Below are 15,290 nucleotides of genomic sequence, written 5' to 3'. Positions count from 1 at the left end.
TATATGTTCAAACCTATTAGTAATCAAATTAGTACAAGTGAAAACATAACTTTTTTGCCTGTCAAATTAACAAAATTTTACAAATTATAATAATCAGTTCTGGTGATAAGTGGTTCAAATGGCACTTACTCCTCTCACTCACCTATAAAAAGGGTAGGTGTAAATGAAAATAACCATTTTAGAAAAAATGTTGACAGATGTATCAAAAGCCTTAAAAAGTTTATGTCCACAAAAAAAAGTAAGATACAAAATAAATACTGAAAAGAATGTTAAACCTAATGCAAATAGAAGTAACAGTGAGTTTTGTTGTTGTTTGCTTACAAGACTGACATTTTGACAATGATTAAAATGGCTGCCCTCTGCTGGTGAAGTTGTAAGAAAATGTGTCCTCCCTCTTGGTAACTGTTGATGTAACTCCAAATTGATGTGACTGAAAATTTTTCCAGAGAGCAATTTGGACATAGGTACCAGAAATTTTCATGTGTGTGCCCTCTGACATAATTCCATGTCTTAAATATATATTCTGATGAAATAATCATAAAAGTATGCAAAGAAGCATACATAAGGATATTTGTAGTATAATTTATCATATGGTGGTATAATTTAGGATGGTTTTAACTTATTTTTTCTTATTCATTCATTGTTCCTAATTCTTTAAATTTTCAAACATACAAAAAACCTTAAAGGATAGTGTGATAATTACCCTACCACTTGGAGTTGATTGTTAACATTTGGCCACCTTTTTTCTCTTTTTGTATTTTTAAAAATTTATTTATTTATTTATTTGTTTATTTATTTTTTGTTAGTTTCTGCTTTATAACAAAGTGAATCAGTTATACATATACATATGTTCCCATATCTCGAGGGAGATGCAAGAGGGAAGAGAGGAAGAGATATGGGAACATATTTATTTATTTATTTATTTATTTATTTATTTATTTATTTATTTATTTTTACAGTAGGTCCATGTTGGTTATCTATTTTATCTCAGACTTGGCCATCTTTAATTTATCTAAATCTATGTGTATGCTTACTTTTTCTAAATCATTTGGAAGTGAAATGCAAGCAAAATGACATTTTACTTCTAAATACATCAGTAAGCATCTGCTATATTACCATAATAACATTACCACACCTAAGAAAATACTCTAATATCATCTAACATTCAGACAAGGTTTGCACGTTGCCCTTGGTGTTGCTCTTTAATTATTTTCCCTATGGCATTGATTTCTTGAAGAGACTAGACCAGTTGCATTGTAGAATGTTCTTTTATTCCAGATTTGTCTGTAAGTTTGCCCTTTATGCTTTCAGTATTTTTGGTATTTTTGGCTTGAGATTAGCAGGTGTTAATATTATTCTCAGGGAAAACAAGAAATTAACTACCCAATAATCCCACTTCTAGGATTTTTTCCTAAGGTAGTAGTCCAAACCAAATGTATATATTCATTCATTGCAACATGATTTACAATATTAAAAAATAATGGAAGCAACCTACATGTCCAAATAATAGAGGATAAGGTAAAATATATGTGTTAGAGTATTATATAGTCATTAAAATGTTTGTAAGATTATAATGACATAGAAAATGGACACAATATAATGGTAAGTGAAAATAGTAAGATACCAAACTATACAAAACATATCATCACAAATCTATAAATATATAAATTTGTATAAACACAGAAAAATGTTAAAAGGTATATAAAATATATTGTCAATTTACCTATGAATGAAGTTTATTTATTTTATAATTTTCCATGTTTATCAAAATTCCATAATACATGTGTTATTTTTATAATCAGAATATATTTAAATATATTTAAAAGTAGTTGTCTCTTATTGATCCCAGCTCTGTCTCACTAAAATATCATACATTCATTCAACAACATCCATCCATGGCAGTTAATTCTGCCTTCTTTTCTCTCTTTCCTTCCCTTATTTATTTGTCCTCTAGAGGTACCTGTTATTATCTGCAGCCCACATTACTTGAAACCCTGCCTGCTCACCATCATTGTACACAGTTCCCTCGGAGTCTTTCTCATAAAAGACCCCATGAGGCTGTATGCTGAATGGCTGGGAGGCACGGTTGTAGAAGATCACCTGGATGGTGTCACCCACCTCAGCCCGGATCACTGGCCCTGGAAAATGGCAAGGAGAGACAATGGTAATGAAAACAGGATGATCAAGTAGGATGGAAATAGGAGAGGGAAGAAAAGAAAAAAGAAGTGAAAAAGATAGAGAACTTTTTCCTCTGCAATAATAAGAATAATCTTCTTCAAGTATATTACAATTTACAGTTATAAAAAGCACTTTAAAGTCTACCATCTCATTTTGATCTTCAATCACCATTCTAAGGTATACAAGGCAGATGATATCTTCATTTTTCAGATGAGGAAACTGCAGCTCAGAGAGTTGGAATTGATCTGCCCAAATTCAAATGACTGATTAGGAAGAGAACCAGGTCCTGAAGCCAGGGTTTTCTCCTACTCCACTGTCAGGTCCAATCCCATTTCCCCAGTTCCCACAACTGCATTTCCTTGTAGAACGCAACTAAAAATCTGAGCTTGTCTCAATCCTAAACTGAATTGAAACAGATGAAATTATTATAACTTCTAGTCAGGTCCTGGACTAGGTAGTCTAGCCATGACTTCTACACTTACCTTTCTTCCACCACCTACCACATCTAACCTAGCCTGGACCACCTTTGAGATCAACAAGAAATACCAAGACAATACCTTGAGTACTTATGGTGGCTCTAACCCTAGTTCAGGTTTTCTGGCTTAGTTTTTATTCAATTGCTACTCCTAATGCTGCACCTCTGTTCAAAGACTAGGAACCAATACCCCACTTACAATAATGGAAAAAACAACTATACAAAAATAAGCAAAGAAATGAAGACAAACCACACAATAGACCAACTAGATATATACAGAACACTCTACCCAACAAGAACAGAATACACATTCTTCTCAAGTGCACAGAGGACACGTTCCAAGATAAACCATAAGTTAGGCCACAGATTAATCTCAATAGACTTAAAAATATATCATACAAAGTATTGTCTCCATCCACAATGGGATAAAGTAAGAAAACAATAACAGAAGGTAAACTGGAAAATTCACAAAGTTGTGGAAATTAAGCAACAAACTTTTAAACAACCAGTATACCATAAAAGAAATCATATGGGAAACTACAAAATATGTAGAGGAAAATGAAAATGAAAATGACCACACAACATACCAAAAGATGAGAGGTAGTAAAAGCAGTGCTAAGGGGGAAACTTATACCTATAAACACATTTAAAAAACAAGAAAGTTCACAAACCAACAACCCAACTTTACAACTTAAAGAACTAGGAAAATAAAAGCTAACAAAACCCAAAGCTAGCAGAAGAAAGGAAATTATAAAGATTAGAGCAGAAATAAATAAAATAGAGAATAGAAAAACAATTTTAAAAATCAATGAAAATGAATATCGAGAACCTTCAAGATGGTGGAGGAGTAAGACGTGGAGATCACCTTCCTTCCCACAAAACATCAAAAATACATCTACATGTGGAACAACTCCTACAGAACACCTACTGAATGCTGGCAGAAGACCTCAGACTTCCCAAAAGGCAAGAAACTCCCCATGTGCCTGGGTAGGGCAAAAGAGAAAAGGGGAAAAAAAGACAAAAGAATAGGGATGGGACCTGCACCTCTGGGAGGGAGCTGTGAAGGAGGAAAAACTTCCACACACTAGGAAGCCCCTTCACTGGCAGAGACGGCGGGTGGACAGTGGGGAAGATTTGCAGCCATGGAGGAGAGCACAGCAACAGGGGCACAGAGGGCAAAGCAGAGAAATTCCCACACAAGGATCAGTGCTGACCAGCACTCACCAGCCAGAGAGGTTTTTCTGCTCACCAACTGGAGCAGGAGGGGGCTGGGAGCTGAGGCTCAGGCTTCAGAGATCAGATCCCAGGGAGAGGACTGGGGTTAGCTGCATGAACACAGCCTGAAGGAGGCTAGTGCACCACAGCTAGCCAGAAGGGAGTTGGGAAAAAGTCTGGAACTGCCTAAAAGGCAAGAGACAATTGATTCGGGGTGTGCGAGGAGAGGAGATTCAGAGCACCGCCTAGATGAGCTCCAGAGATGGGCGTGAGCTGTGGCTATCAGCACAGACAGCAGAGGCGGGCATGAAACGCTAAGGTTGCTGTTGCAGCCATCAAGAAGCCTGTGTGCAAGCACAGGTCACTATCCACACACACACACCTTCCCCCCAGGAGCCTGTGCAGCTCACCACTACCAGGGTCCCAAGATCCAGGGACAACTTCCCTGGGAGAACAAACGGTGTGCCTCAGGCTGTTGCAACGTCACACCGACCTCTGCTGCCTTAGGCTCGCCCTGCATTCCAGACCCCTCCCTCCCCCTGGCCTGAGTGAGCCAGAGCCCCCTAATCAGCCAATCCTTTAACCCCATTCTGTCTGGGTGGGGAACAGACAGCCACAGGAGACCTACATACAGAGGCGAGGCCAAAACGAAAGTTGAACCACAGGAGCTGTGAGAACAAAGAAGAAAAAGGGAAACTCTCCCAGCAGCCTCATGAGCAGCAGATTAAACCTCCACAATCACCTTAATGTACCCTGCATCTGCGGAATACCTGAATAGACAATGAATCATGCCAAAATTGAGGTGGTGGACTTTGGGAGCAACTGTAGACTTGGGGTTTGTTTTCTGCATCTAATTTGTTTCTGGTTTTATGTTTATTTTAGTTTAGTATTTAGAGCTTATTATCATTGGTAGGTTTGTTTATTGATTTGGTTGCTCTCTTCCTTTTTTTAATATATATATTTTTTCCTTTTTCTTTTTTTGTGAGTGTGTATGTGTATGCTTCTTTGTGTGTGTTTGTCTGTATAGCTTTGCTTTTACCATTTGTCCTAGGGTTCTTCTGTCTGTCCGTTTTTTGTTTTTGTTTTTGTTTTTGTATAGTTTTTAGCGGTTGTTATCATTGGTGGATTAGTTTTTGGGTTTGGTTGCTCTCTTCTTTCCTTCTTTTTAAAATTATTTTTTACTTTTTATTTTTAATATTTTTTTCTTTTAAATATTTTATTTTATTTTTCTTTCTTTTATTTTTTCTCCCTTTTCTTTTGAGCTGACTGGCTGAGTGGCTCTTGGTGCTCCAGAGTGAGCCTCTGAGGTGGAAGAGCCAAGTTCAGGATATGAGTCTACCAGAGACCTCCCAGCCCCAACTAATATCAAAAGGCGAAAGCTCTCACATAGATCTCCACCTCAATGTTAAGACCCAGCTCCACTCAAGAAACAGCAAGCTGCAGTGCTGGACACCCTAGGCCAAATAATTAACAGGACAGAAACACAACCCCACCCATTAGCAGAGAGGTCACCAAAAATCATAATAAGTTCACAGACACCCCAAAACACACCACTGGACGTGGTCCTGCCGAGCAGAAAGACAAGATCCTGTCTCATCCACCAGAACATAGGCACCAGTGCCCTCCACCAGGAATCCTACACAACCCACTGAAACAACCTTACCCACTGAAGGCAGACACCAAAAACAATGGGAACTACGAACCTGCAGCTGGTGAAATGGAGACCCCAAACACAGTAAGTTAAGCAAAGTGAGAAGACAGAGAAATACACAGCACATGAAAGAGCAAGGTAAAAACCCACCAGACCAAACAAATGAAGAGGAAATAGGCACTCTGCCTGAAAAACAACTCACAGTAATGATAGTAGATGATCCAAAATCTTGGAAATACAATGGAGAAAATACAACAAACGTTTAACAAGGACCTAGAATACTAAAGAGCAAACAAACAATGATGAACAGCACAAAAAATGAAATAAAAAATTCTGTAGAAGGAGTCAATAGCAGAATAACTGAGACAGAAGAATAGATAAGTGAAATGCAAGATAAAATAGTGGAAATAACTACCACAGAGCAGAATAAAGAAAAAAGAACAAAAAGAATTGAAGACAGTCTCAGAGACGTCTGGGACAACATTAAATGCATCAACATTCAAATTGTAGGGGTCCCAGAGGAACAAGAGAAAAAGAAAGGCACTGAGAAAATATTTGAAGAATTATAGTTGAAAACTTCCCTAATATGGGAAAGGAAAGAGACAATAAAGTCCAGGAAATACAGAGTCCCATACAGGATAAATCCAAGGAGAAACACGCCAAGACATATTAATCAAACTATCAAAAATTAAATACAAAGAAAAAATATTAAAAGCAGAAAGGGAAAAGCAACAAATAACATATAAGAAAATCCCCATAAGGTTAACAGCTGATCTTTCAGCAGCAACTCTGCAGGCCTGAAGGGAGTGACAGGATATATTTAAAGTGATGAAAGGGAAAAAACTACAACCAAGATTACTCTACCCAGCAAGGATCTCATTCAGGTTTGATGAAGAAATTAAAAGCTTTACAGACAATCAAAAGTTAAGGGAATTCAGCACAACCAACCAGCTTTACAACAAATGCTAAAGGAACTTCTCTAGGCTGGAAACACAGGAAAAGGAAAAGACTTACAGAAACAAACCCAAAACAATTAAGAAAATGGTAATAGGGACATACATATCAATAATTACCTTAAATGTAGATGGATTAAATGCTCCAACCAAAAGACATAGACTGGCTAAATGAATACAAAAACAAGACCCATATAAATGCTGTCTACAAGTGACCCACTTCAGAACTAGGAACACATACAGACTAAAAGCGAGGGGATGGAAAAAGATATTCCATGCAAATGGAAATCAAAATAAGTTGGAGTAGCAATAGTCATATCAGACAAAATACACTCTAAAATAAAGACTACTACAAGAGACAAGGAAGGACGCTAGATAATGATCAAGGGATCAATCCAAGAAGAAGATATAACAATTGGAAATATTTATACACCCAACATAGGAGCAGCTCAATACATAAGGCAAATGCTAACAACCATAAAAGGGGAAATCGACAGTAACCCAATAATAGTAGGGGACTTTAACACCTCACTTTCACCAATGGACAGATCAACCAAAATGAAAATAAATAAAGAATCACAAGCATTAAATAATACATTTAACAAGATGGATTTAATTGATATTTATAGGACATTCCACCCCAAAACAACAGAATACACTTTCTTCTCAACTGCTCATTGAATGTTCTCCAGGATAGATGATATCTTGGGTCACAAATCAAGCCTTGTTAAATTTCAGAAAACTAAACTCATATCAAGTATCTTTTCTGACCACAACTCTATGAGACTAGATATAAATTACAGGAAAAAATGTGTAAAAATTACAAACACATGGAGGCTAAACAATACACTACTTAATAACAAAGAGATCGCTGAAAAAATCAAAGAGGAAATCAAAAAAGACCTAGAAGCAAATGACAATGAAAACAAAACGACCCAAAACCTATGGATGCAGCAAAAGCAGTTCTAAGGCGGAAGTTTATAGCAATACAATCCTACCTTAAGAAACAAGAAAAATAAACAACCTAACCTTACACTTAAAGCAATTAGAGAAAGAAGAACAAAAAAAACCCCCAAAAATTAGCAGAAGGAAAGAAATCATAAAGATCAGATCAGAAATAAATGAAAAAGTAGTGAAGGAAATGATAGCAAAGATCAATAAAACTAAAAGCTGGTTCTTTGAGAAGATAAACAAAATTGATAAACCATTAGCCAGACTCATCAAGAAAAAAAGGGAGAGGACTCAAATCAATAGAAGTAGAAATGAAAAAGGACAAGTAACAACTGACACTGCAGAAATACAAAAGATCATGAGAGATTACTACAAGCAACTATATGCCAATAAAATGGACAACCTGGAAGAAATGGAGAAATTCTTAGACAAGCACAACCTTCCGAGACTGAACCAGAAAGAAATGGAAAATATAAACAGACCAATCACAAGCACTGAAATTGAAACCATGATTAAAAATCTTCCAACAAAGTCCAAGACCAGATAGCTTCAAAGGCGAATTCTATCAAATATTTAGAGAAGAACTAACACCTATCCTTCTCAAATTCTTCCAAACTATAGCAGAGGGAGGAACACTCCCAAACTCATTCTACGAGGCCACCATCACCCTGAAACAAAACCTGACAAAGATGCCACACACACACACAAAAAAAAATACAGGCCAATATCGCTGATGAACATAGATGCAAAAATCCTCAACAAAATACTAGCAAACAGAATTAAACAGCACATTAAAGGGATCATACACCATGAACAAGTGGGGTTTATCCTGGGAATGCAGGATTATTCAGTATATGCAAATTAATCAATGTGATACACCATATTAACAAACTGAAGGATAAAAATCATATGATCATCTCCATAGATGCAGAAAAATCTTTGACTAAGATCAACATCCATTTATGATAAAAACCCTCCAGAAAGTAGGCATACAGGGAACTTACCTCACCAAAATAAAGGCCATATATAACAAGCACACAGCCAACATCATTCACAATGGTGAAAAATTGAAACCATTTTGACTAAGATCAGGAACGAGACAAGGTTGCCCACTCTCACCACTATTATTCAACATAGTTTTGGAAGTGTTAGCCACAGCAATCAAAGAGGAAAAAGAAATAAAAGGAATCCAAATCGGAAAAGAAGAGATAAAACTGTCACTGTTTGCAGATGATATGATACTGTACATAGAGTATCCTAAAAATGCCACCAGAAAACTACAAGAGCTGATCAATGATTTGGTAAAGTAGCAGGATGTAAAATGGAGAGATATACCATATTCTTGGATTGGAAGAATCAACATTGTGAAAATGACTATACTACCCAAAGCAATCTACAGATTCAATGCAATCCCTATCAAACTACCAATGGCATTTTTCACAGAACTAGAAAAAATTTTTTCACAATTTGTATGGCAACACACAAGACTCCGAATAGCCAAAGCAATATTGAGAAAGGAAAACCAAGCTGGAGGAATCAGGCTCCCTGACTTCAGACTATATTACAAAGCTACAGTAATCAAGACAGTATGGTACAGGCACAAAAGCAGAAATATAGATCAATGGAAGAGGATAGAAAGCCCAGAGATAAACCCACGGACATACGGTCACCTTATCTTTGACAAAGGAGACAAGAATATACAATGGAGAAAAGACAGCCTCTTCAATAAGTGGTGCTGGGAAAACTGGACAGCTACATGTAAAAGAATCAAATTAGAACACTCCTTATCACCATACACAAAAATAAACTCAAAATGTATTAAAGACCTAAATGTAAGGCCAGACACTATAAAAGTCTTAGAGGAAAACATAGGCATAACACTCTGTGACATACATCGCAGCAGATCCTTTTTGATCCACTTCCTAGAGAAATGGAAATAAAAATAAACAAATGAGACCTAATGAAACTTAAATGCTTTTGCACAGCAAAGGAAACTATAAACAAGATGAAAAGACAACCCTCAGAATGGGAGAAAATATTTTCAAATGAAACAACTGACAAAGGATGAATCTCCAAAATATACAAGCAACTCATGCAGCTCAACAGCAAAAAACCAAAACAACCCAATCTAAAAATGCGTAGAAGACCTAAATAGACATTTCTCCAAAGAAGATATACAGATTGCCAACAAACACATGAAAGGATGCTCAACATCACTAATCATTAGAGAAATGCAAATCAAAACTACAATGAGATATCACCTCACAACAGTCAGAATGGCCATCATCAAAAATCTACAAACAATAAATGCTGGAGAGGGTGTGGAGAAAAGGGAACCCTCTTGCACTGTTGGTGGGAATGTAAATTGATACAGCCACTATGGAGAACAGTATGGAAGTTCCTTAAAAAAACTAAAACTAGAACTATCATATGACCCAGCAATCCCACTACTGAGCATATACCTTGAGAAAACCATAATTCAAAAATTGTCATATACCACAATGTTCATTGCAGCACTATTTACAAAAACCAGGACATGGTATCAACCTAACTATCCATCGATAGATGAATAGATAAAGACGATGTGGCACATATATACAATAGAATAATACTCAGTCATAAAAAGAAACGAAATTGAGATATTTGCAGTGAGGTGGATGGACATAGAGACTGTCATACAGTGTGACATAAGTCAGAAAGAGAAAAACAAATACCATATGCTAACAAATATATATGGAATTAACAAAAATGGTTCTGAACCACTTAGGGGCAGGAGAGGAATAAAGACACAGACCTAGAGAATGGACTTGAGGACATGGGGAGGTAGATGGGTAACCTGGGTGAAGTGAGAGAGTAGCATGGACATTTATACACTACCAAATGTAAAATATATAGCTAGTGGGAAGCAGCTGCATAGCACAGGGAGATCAGCTTGGTGCTTTGTGTCCCCCTGGAGTGGTTGGATAGGGAGGGTGGGAGGGAGATGCAAGTGGGAGTGGATATGGGGATATATGTATACATATAGCTGATTCAACTTGTTATACAGCAGCAACTAACACAACATTGTAAAGCAATTATACTCCAATAAACATGTTAAAAAAAATCAATGAAACCAAAAGTGGTTCTTCAAAATGGTCAACAAAATTGAAAAATCTTTAGTTAGATGGAGTAAGAAAAAAGTACAGGAGACTCAAATTACTAAAATCAGAAATGAAATTGGGGATGTTACTACTGATTCTACAGAAGTAAAGAAAAAAACGTTTATAAGAGATTATATAAAAAAATTATAAGAAATATTATTGAAAAGGTTATAATTTGTTTGTAAACCAACAAATTGGAAAACCTAGATAAAATAGACAATTCCTAAAACAGAAAACCAACCAAGACTTAATCATAATGTAATAGAAAATCTGAAAGACCTATAAAGAGATTGAATCAGTCATCAAAAATCTGGGAACTAAGAAAAGCCCTGGACCTGATGGCTTTACTCGTGAACTCTACTAAACATTTAAAGAACTAATACCAATTCTCAAATGTTCCCAAAAAAATTGTAGAGGAGGGAATACTTCCTAAATCATTCTATGAGGTCAGCATTACACTGATATCAAAGCCAGGCAAAGATATTACAAGAAAACCACACACCAATATTACTTATGAACACTGATGTAAAAATCCTCAATGAAATACTAGTAAGACAAATTCAGCCACATATTATAAAGATTACACTGTAAAGTAATTATACGCCAATAAAGATGTTAAAAAAATAAATAAAAATACATTCAATTCTAAAAAAAGCAAAAAAAAAAAAAACAAAACAATTACACACCATGACTAAGTCGGTTTTATTCCTGGAATGCAGGAATGTTTCAACATATAAAAATTAATCAATGTAATATACTATGTTAACAAAATGAAGGGAAATAATGATCATGTTGATTGATGCAGAAAAAACACTGGACAAAATTCAACACCTTTTAATAATTAAAAAAAAAAATCCAGAAACTAGGAATAGAAGTAGTCTACTTCTACATAATAAAAGCCATATATGAAAAACCCACAGGAAACATCATACTTGATGTTGAAAGACTAAAAAGTTTTCCTCTGAGATCAGGAAAAAGCAAGGATGCCTGCTTTTACCATTTGTATTCAACATATTACTGGGACTTCTAGCCAGATCAATTAGTCAAGAAAAAGAAATAAAAGATATCCAAATTGGAGATGAAGAAGTAAAATTATCTCTGTTTGCAGATGATAAGACCTTTATCATACTTATTTAGAAAATCTTAAAGTGTCCAAAAAAAAACTGTTAGAATTAATGAATTAGGCAAAGTAGTAGGATACAAAATCAACACACAAAAGTCAGTTGCACTAACATTGAAAAATCTGAAAAAGAACTTACAAAAGCAATTCCATTTATAATACCATGAAAAAGAATAAAATACTTAGAATTTATTTAACCAAGTTGTGAAAAACTTGTAGAATGAAAACTACAAAACATTGCTGAAATAAAATAGACATAAAAAATGGAAACACATTGCATGTTCATAGATCAGAAGACAATATTGTTAAAATGTCAATATTACCTATAGATTCAGTGAAATTTCTATCAAAATCTCAATGATGATTTTGAAGAAGTGGAAAAACCCTTTCTAAAATTCATATGTAATCTCAAGGGACTCCAAATAGCAAAATAATCTTGGGGGAAAAAGAACAAACTAGAAAACATCACATTTCCTGCTTTTAAAACTTACTACAGAGCTATGGTAATTAAAACAGTGTGATACTGGCATAAAGACAGACATATAGACCAATGGAATAGTATAGAGAGCCCAGAAATAAACCCTGTCAGATATGAGGATAGTCTTTTAAACAAATGGTGCTGGGAAAACTGGATTTCGATATGCAAAAGAATGAAGTTGAACCCTTACCTAACACCATATGCAAAAATTAAATAAAAGTAGATCAAAGATCTAAATATACCTAAAACAATACAACTCTTGTCAGTAAACATAGGGCAAAATATTCAGGACACTGGATTTGGCAATGATTTCTTGGCTATGACACCAAAGACACAGGTAACTAAAAAAAATAAACATTGTATTTCATTAAAAAAATTTTTAAGTGTGCATCAAAAGACACTACAAACAGAGTGAAAAGGCAGCACACAGAATGGGAGAAAATATTTGCAAATCATACATCTGACAGGGGATTAATATCCAGAATATATAGAGAACTCCTAAAACTCAACAACAAAAAAATAATCCAACTAAAGGTGCGCAATGGACTTGAATAGACATTTTTCCAAAGAAGATATACAAACGGCCAATGGGCACATGGAAAGATGCTCAACGTCACTAATCATCAGTGAAATGCAAATCAAAACTACAATAAGCCAACTCCTCACACCCACTAGGATGGATACTATGAAAAAAATCAGAAAATAAGTGTTGCCAAGGATGTGTAGAAATTGGAACACTTATGCACTGTTGGTGGGATTGTAAAACGGTGCAGTCACTGTGGAAAACAGCATGGTGGTTCTTCAAAAAATTAAAACTAGAATTACCATAAGACCCAGCAATTCCATTTCTGTGTATATACCCAAAGTAATTGAAAGCATGTCTCAAAGAGACATTTGTACACCCATATTCATAGCAACATTATTCCAAACAGCTAAAATGTGGAAGCAAACCAAGTGTCCATTGATAGATGTGTGGATAAGCAAAACTACAATGGAAATTCTGCAAATACTACAACATGGATGGACCTTGAGGACATTATTCTAAGTGAAATGTCAGTCACAAAAAGACAAATATTGTAAAATTCCACTTATATGAGGTACTTAAGGTAGTCAAAATCATAGAGACAGAAAGTAGAGTGGTGGTTGCCAAGCACTGGTGGGAGGGAAGAATGGGTAGCTATTTTTTAATGACTATAGTGCTTCAATTTTACAAGATGAAAAGAGTTATGGAGATGGATGGTGGTGATGGCTGTGCAATGCTATGAATGCATTTAATACCATTGAACAGTGTATTTTAAAATGGTTAAGATGGCAAATTTTATGTTATGCATATTTTACCACAATAAAATATTGAAGAAAAACAAGGGCTGGGGACAAATACTGAATACCAGCTAATGATAGCTCCTTACTACTCGCCACCCACCCTCTTTCCCAAACCCAGGTGGGTTTCTGCTCCTTATATCTCCCTATCCAGCTAATGAAACAGCAATTGTCCATGTTCAGATCTCCTAAAATCAACTGGCACACACCTATCCCCAGAATATGGTCCATTACATTATTTCATTTTCAAAGTTTTCTCCCATCTGATCTATATTATTTCCTGCTCTACTAAGTGACTAAGCCACACCCAACCTTCCTATAGTATTTCAGTGCTATACTGTGATTTAGGCCTTCTAGATACCTTCTCTAAGGTCAGGCCCTAAGCTTTGTTCCACATCCCTCACCATAGCAAGCATGTGTGCATGTCATGCCAATCTGCTCCTGGTCCTGTATTGCCAAGAACATGAACAGTCTTACTGTCTTATATAGCCCTTCAGAAATACACCTAGAGAATAACGTTTAAAAGTGTGATCTGTACAACACTGCTACCAGAAGATGTTCAATGAAAAAAAGGTTTCAGTAGTAAAGTAAATATAAGAAATGCTATATACTCTACTCCCATCTTGGAGATTCATGATGAACAAAAATAAATCCAAGGCTCTGGGAAGCCCTGCATCAAAGAACACTATTTGACTGTTTAACTTAGTGTTTTGCAGACACATTCAGACCTATAACCCTTTCTCACAAAACACTCATCTCTTGGGACTCACTTTGGGAAATGTTGGTCTAGAGTGTGTTTCTGAGCTGTCATCAGCCTCCAGTTTCTAAGCCCTTCCCAATTCTCTGGCTCTAGTCAATTAAATTCACAAGTTAAGGATTCCTCACCCAGGATTCCAAGATGCTTATCTTCCTCCAGCTGCACCTTTTCCTGGAATGTCTCATCTTGGAAGGCTTCATATCGAACTTTCCAGTAAGTACCCCCGATTCGACTGGAGCTCTTCTGGAAGAATTTATCTGAGCCACTGGCATATAAGGAGGCAAATTTCAAATGATTTAGCAATGTGTCAAATAGGTTTCCATCTCACCCTTTTTCTCATCAAGTTATGGATCTTTGTGATTAGGAAGGACCTCAGAGATCATCCAGGTTAACTTCCACCCACTGAAGGTATCTCCTCTGGTGACAACACAAATTAACAATACACAGCTTCTGCTTGAGCCTTTCCAAGATCAGGGAACTCATTTTCAGAGAAAGCAATTCCTTTTACTGTTGTATAGAAATAGGCTGAAATCTTCTTGCTTGTAAGTTCTAGACACTGGGATCAGTTTTGTGCTCCAGAGTTAAGTAGTCTTACATCTGTCCTTAATAATCCTCAGGTACTCAAGATCCTTTCTTCCCTTAATCAATAATATCTTTCTTTCAAAAATGAAAACCCAGTAAGTTAGCAAGACCAGCTGCAGATTCTTAGAAGCTATGCTGACACCTAAGTGCCTACTTTCCTATGTTTTCTGCAGATTCATTCCATTATTTCCTACTGGAAGAATAAACATGATTGGGTGTCCTAGGATATTTCTCCATAAACTCTCTTAGTCATCTATCAAGTTCCTCTTTTGAAAAACCTTGAATCACTGATAGACCAGTGAGTCAGTATAACTTAAGGCCTAGCAACTGATTAGGGCACTAACCTTCTACTCTATCTTGCCCACATCTGAGTCATGAGAATTTGGAGAAATTCCTCCAAAAGGATGAGCACGGAATGGCCACAGGCAGGTTGCTTCCCCTCTTCCTACACTTCTCAGAGTGCATTTTAC

General features: G+C 36.1%; 1 protein-coding gene across 7 annotated transcripts in view; it reads right to left on the bottom strand.

Moving 5' to 3' along the window:
• Window positions 1–15,290, bottom strand: part of HEPH (hephaestin) — an 80,433-nt gene that overhangs the window by 48,881 nt on the left and 16,262 nt on the right. For all 7 annotated transcript variants that reach the window (XM_082376545.1, XM_082376547.1, XM_082376548.1 and 4 more), the window contains 2 exons: window positions 14,367–14,503; window positions 2,007–2,138 (listed from right to left, as the gene is read on the bottom strand). In XM_082376545.1, coding sequence (XP_082232671.1) covers window positions 2,007–2,138; window positions 14,367–14,503 — 269 coding nt within the window. The remainder of the gene's footprint in view (window positions 1–2,006; window positions 2,139–14,366; window positions 14,504–15,290) is intronic.

This window comes from Balaenoptera borealis, assembly GCF_965194805.1.
Source record: "Balaenoptera borealis genome assembly, chromosome: X".
Taxonomy (NCBI): domain Eukaryota; kingdom Metazoa; phylum Chordata; class Mammalia; order Artiodactyla; family Balaenopteridae; genus Balaenoptera; species Balaenoptera borealis.
Note: the sequence above shows the minus strand (reverse complement) of the source record. Positions and strands in the feature narration are given on the sequence as shown.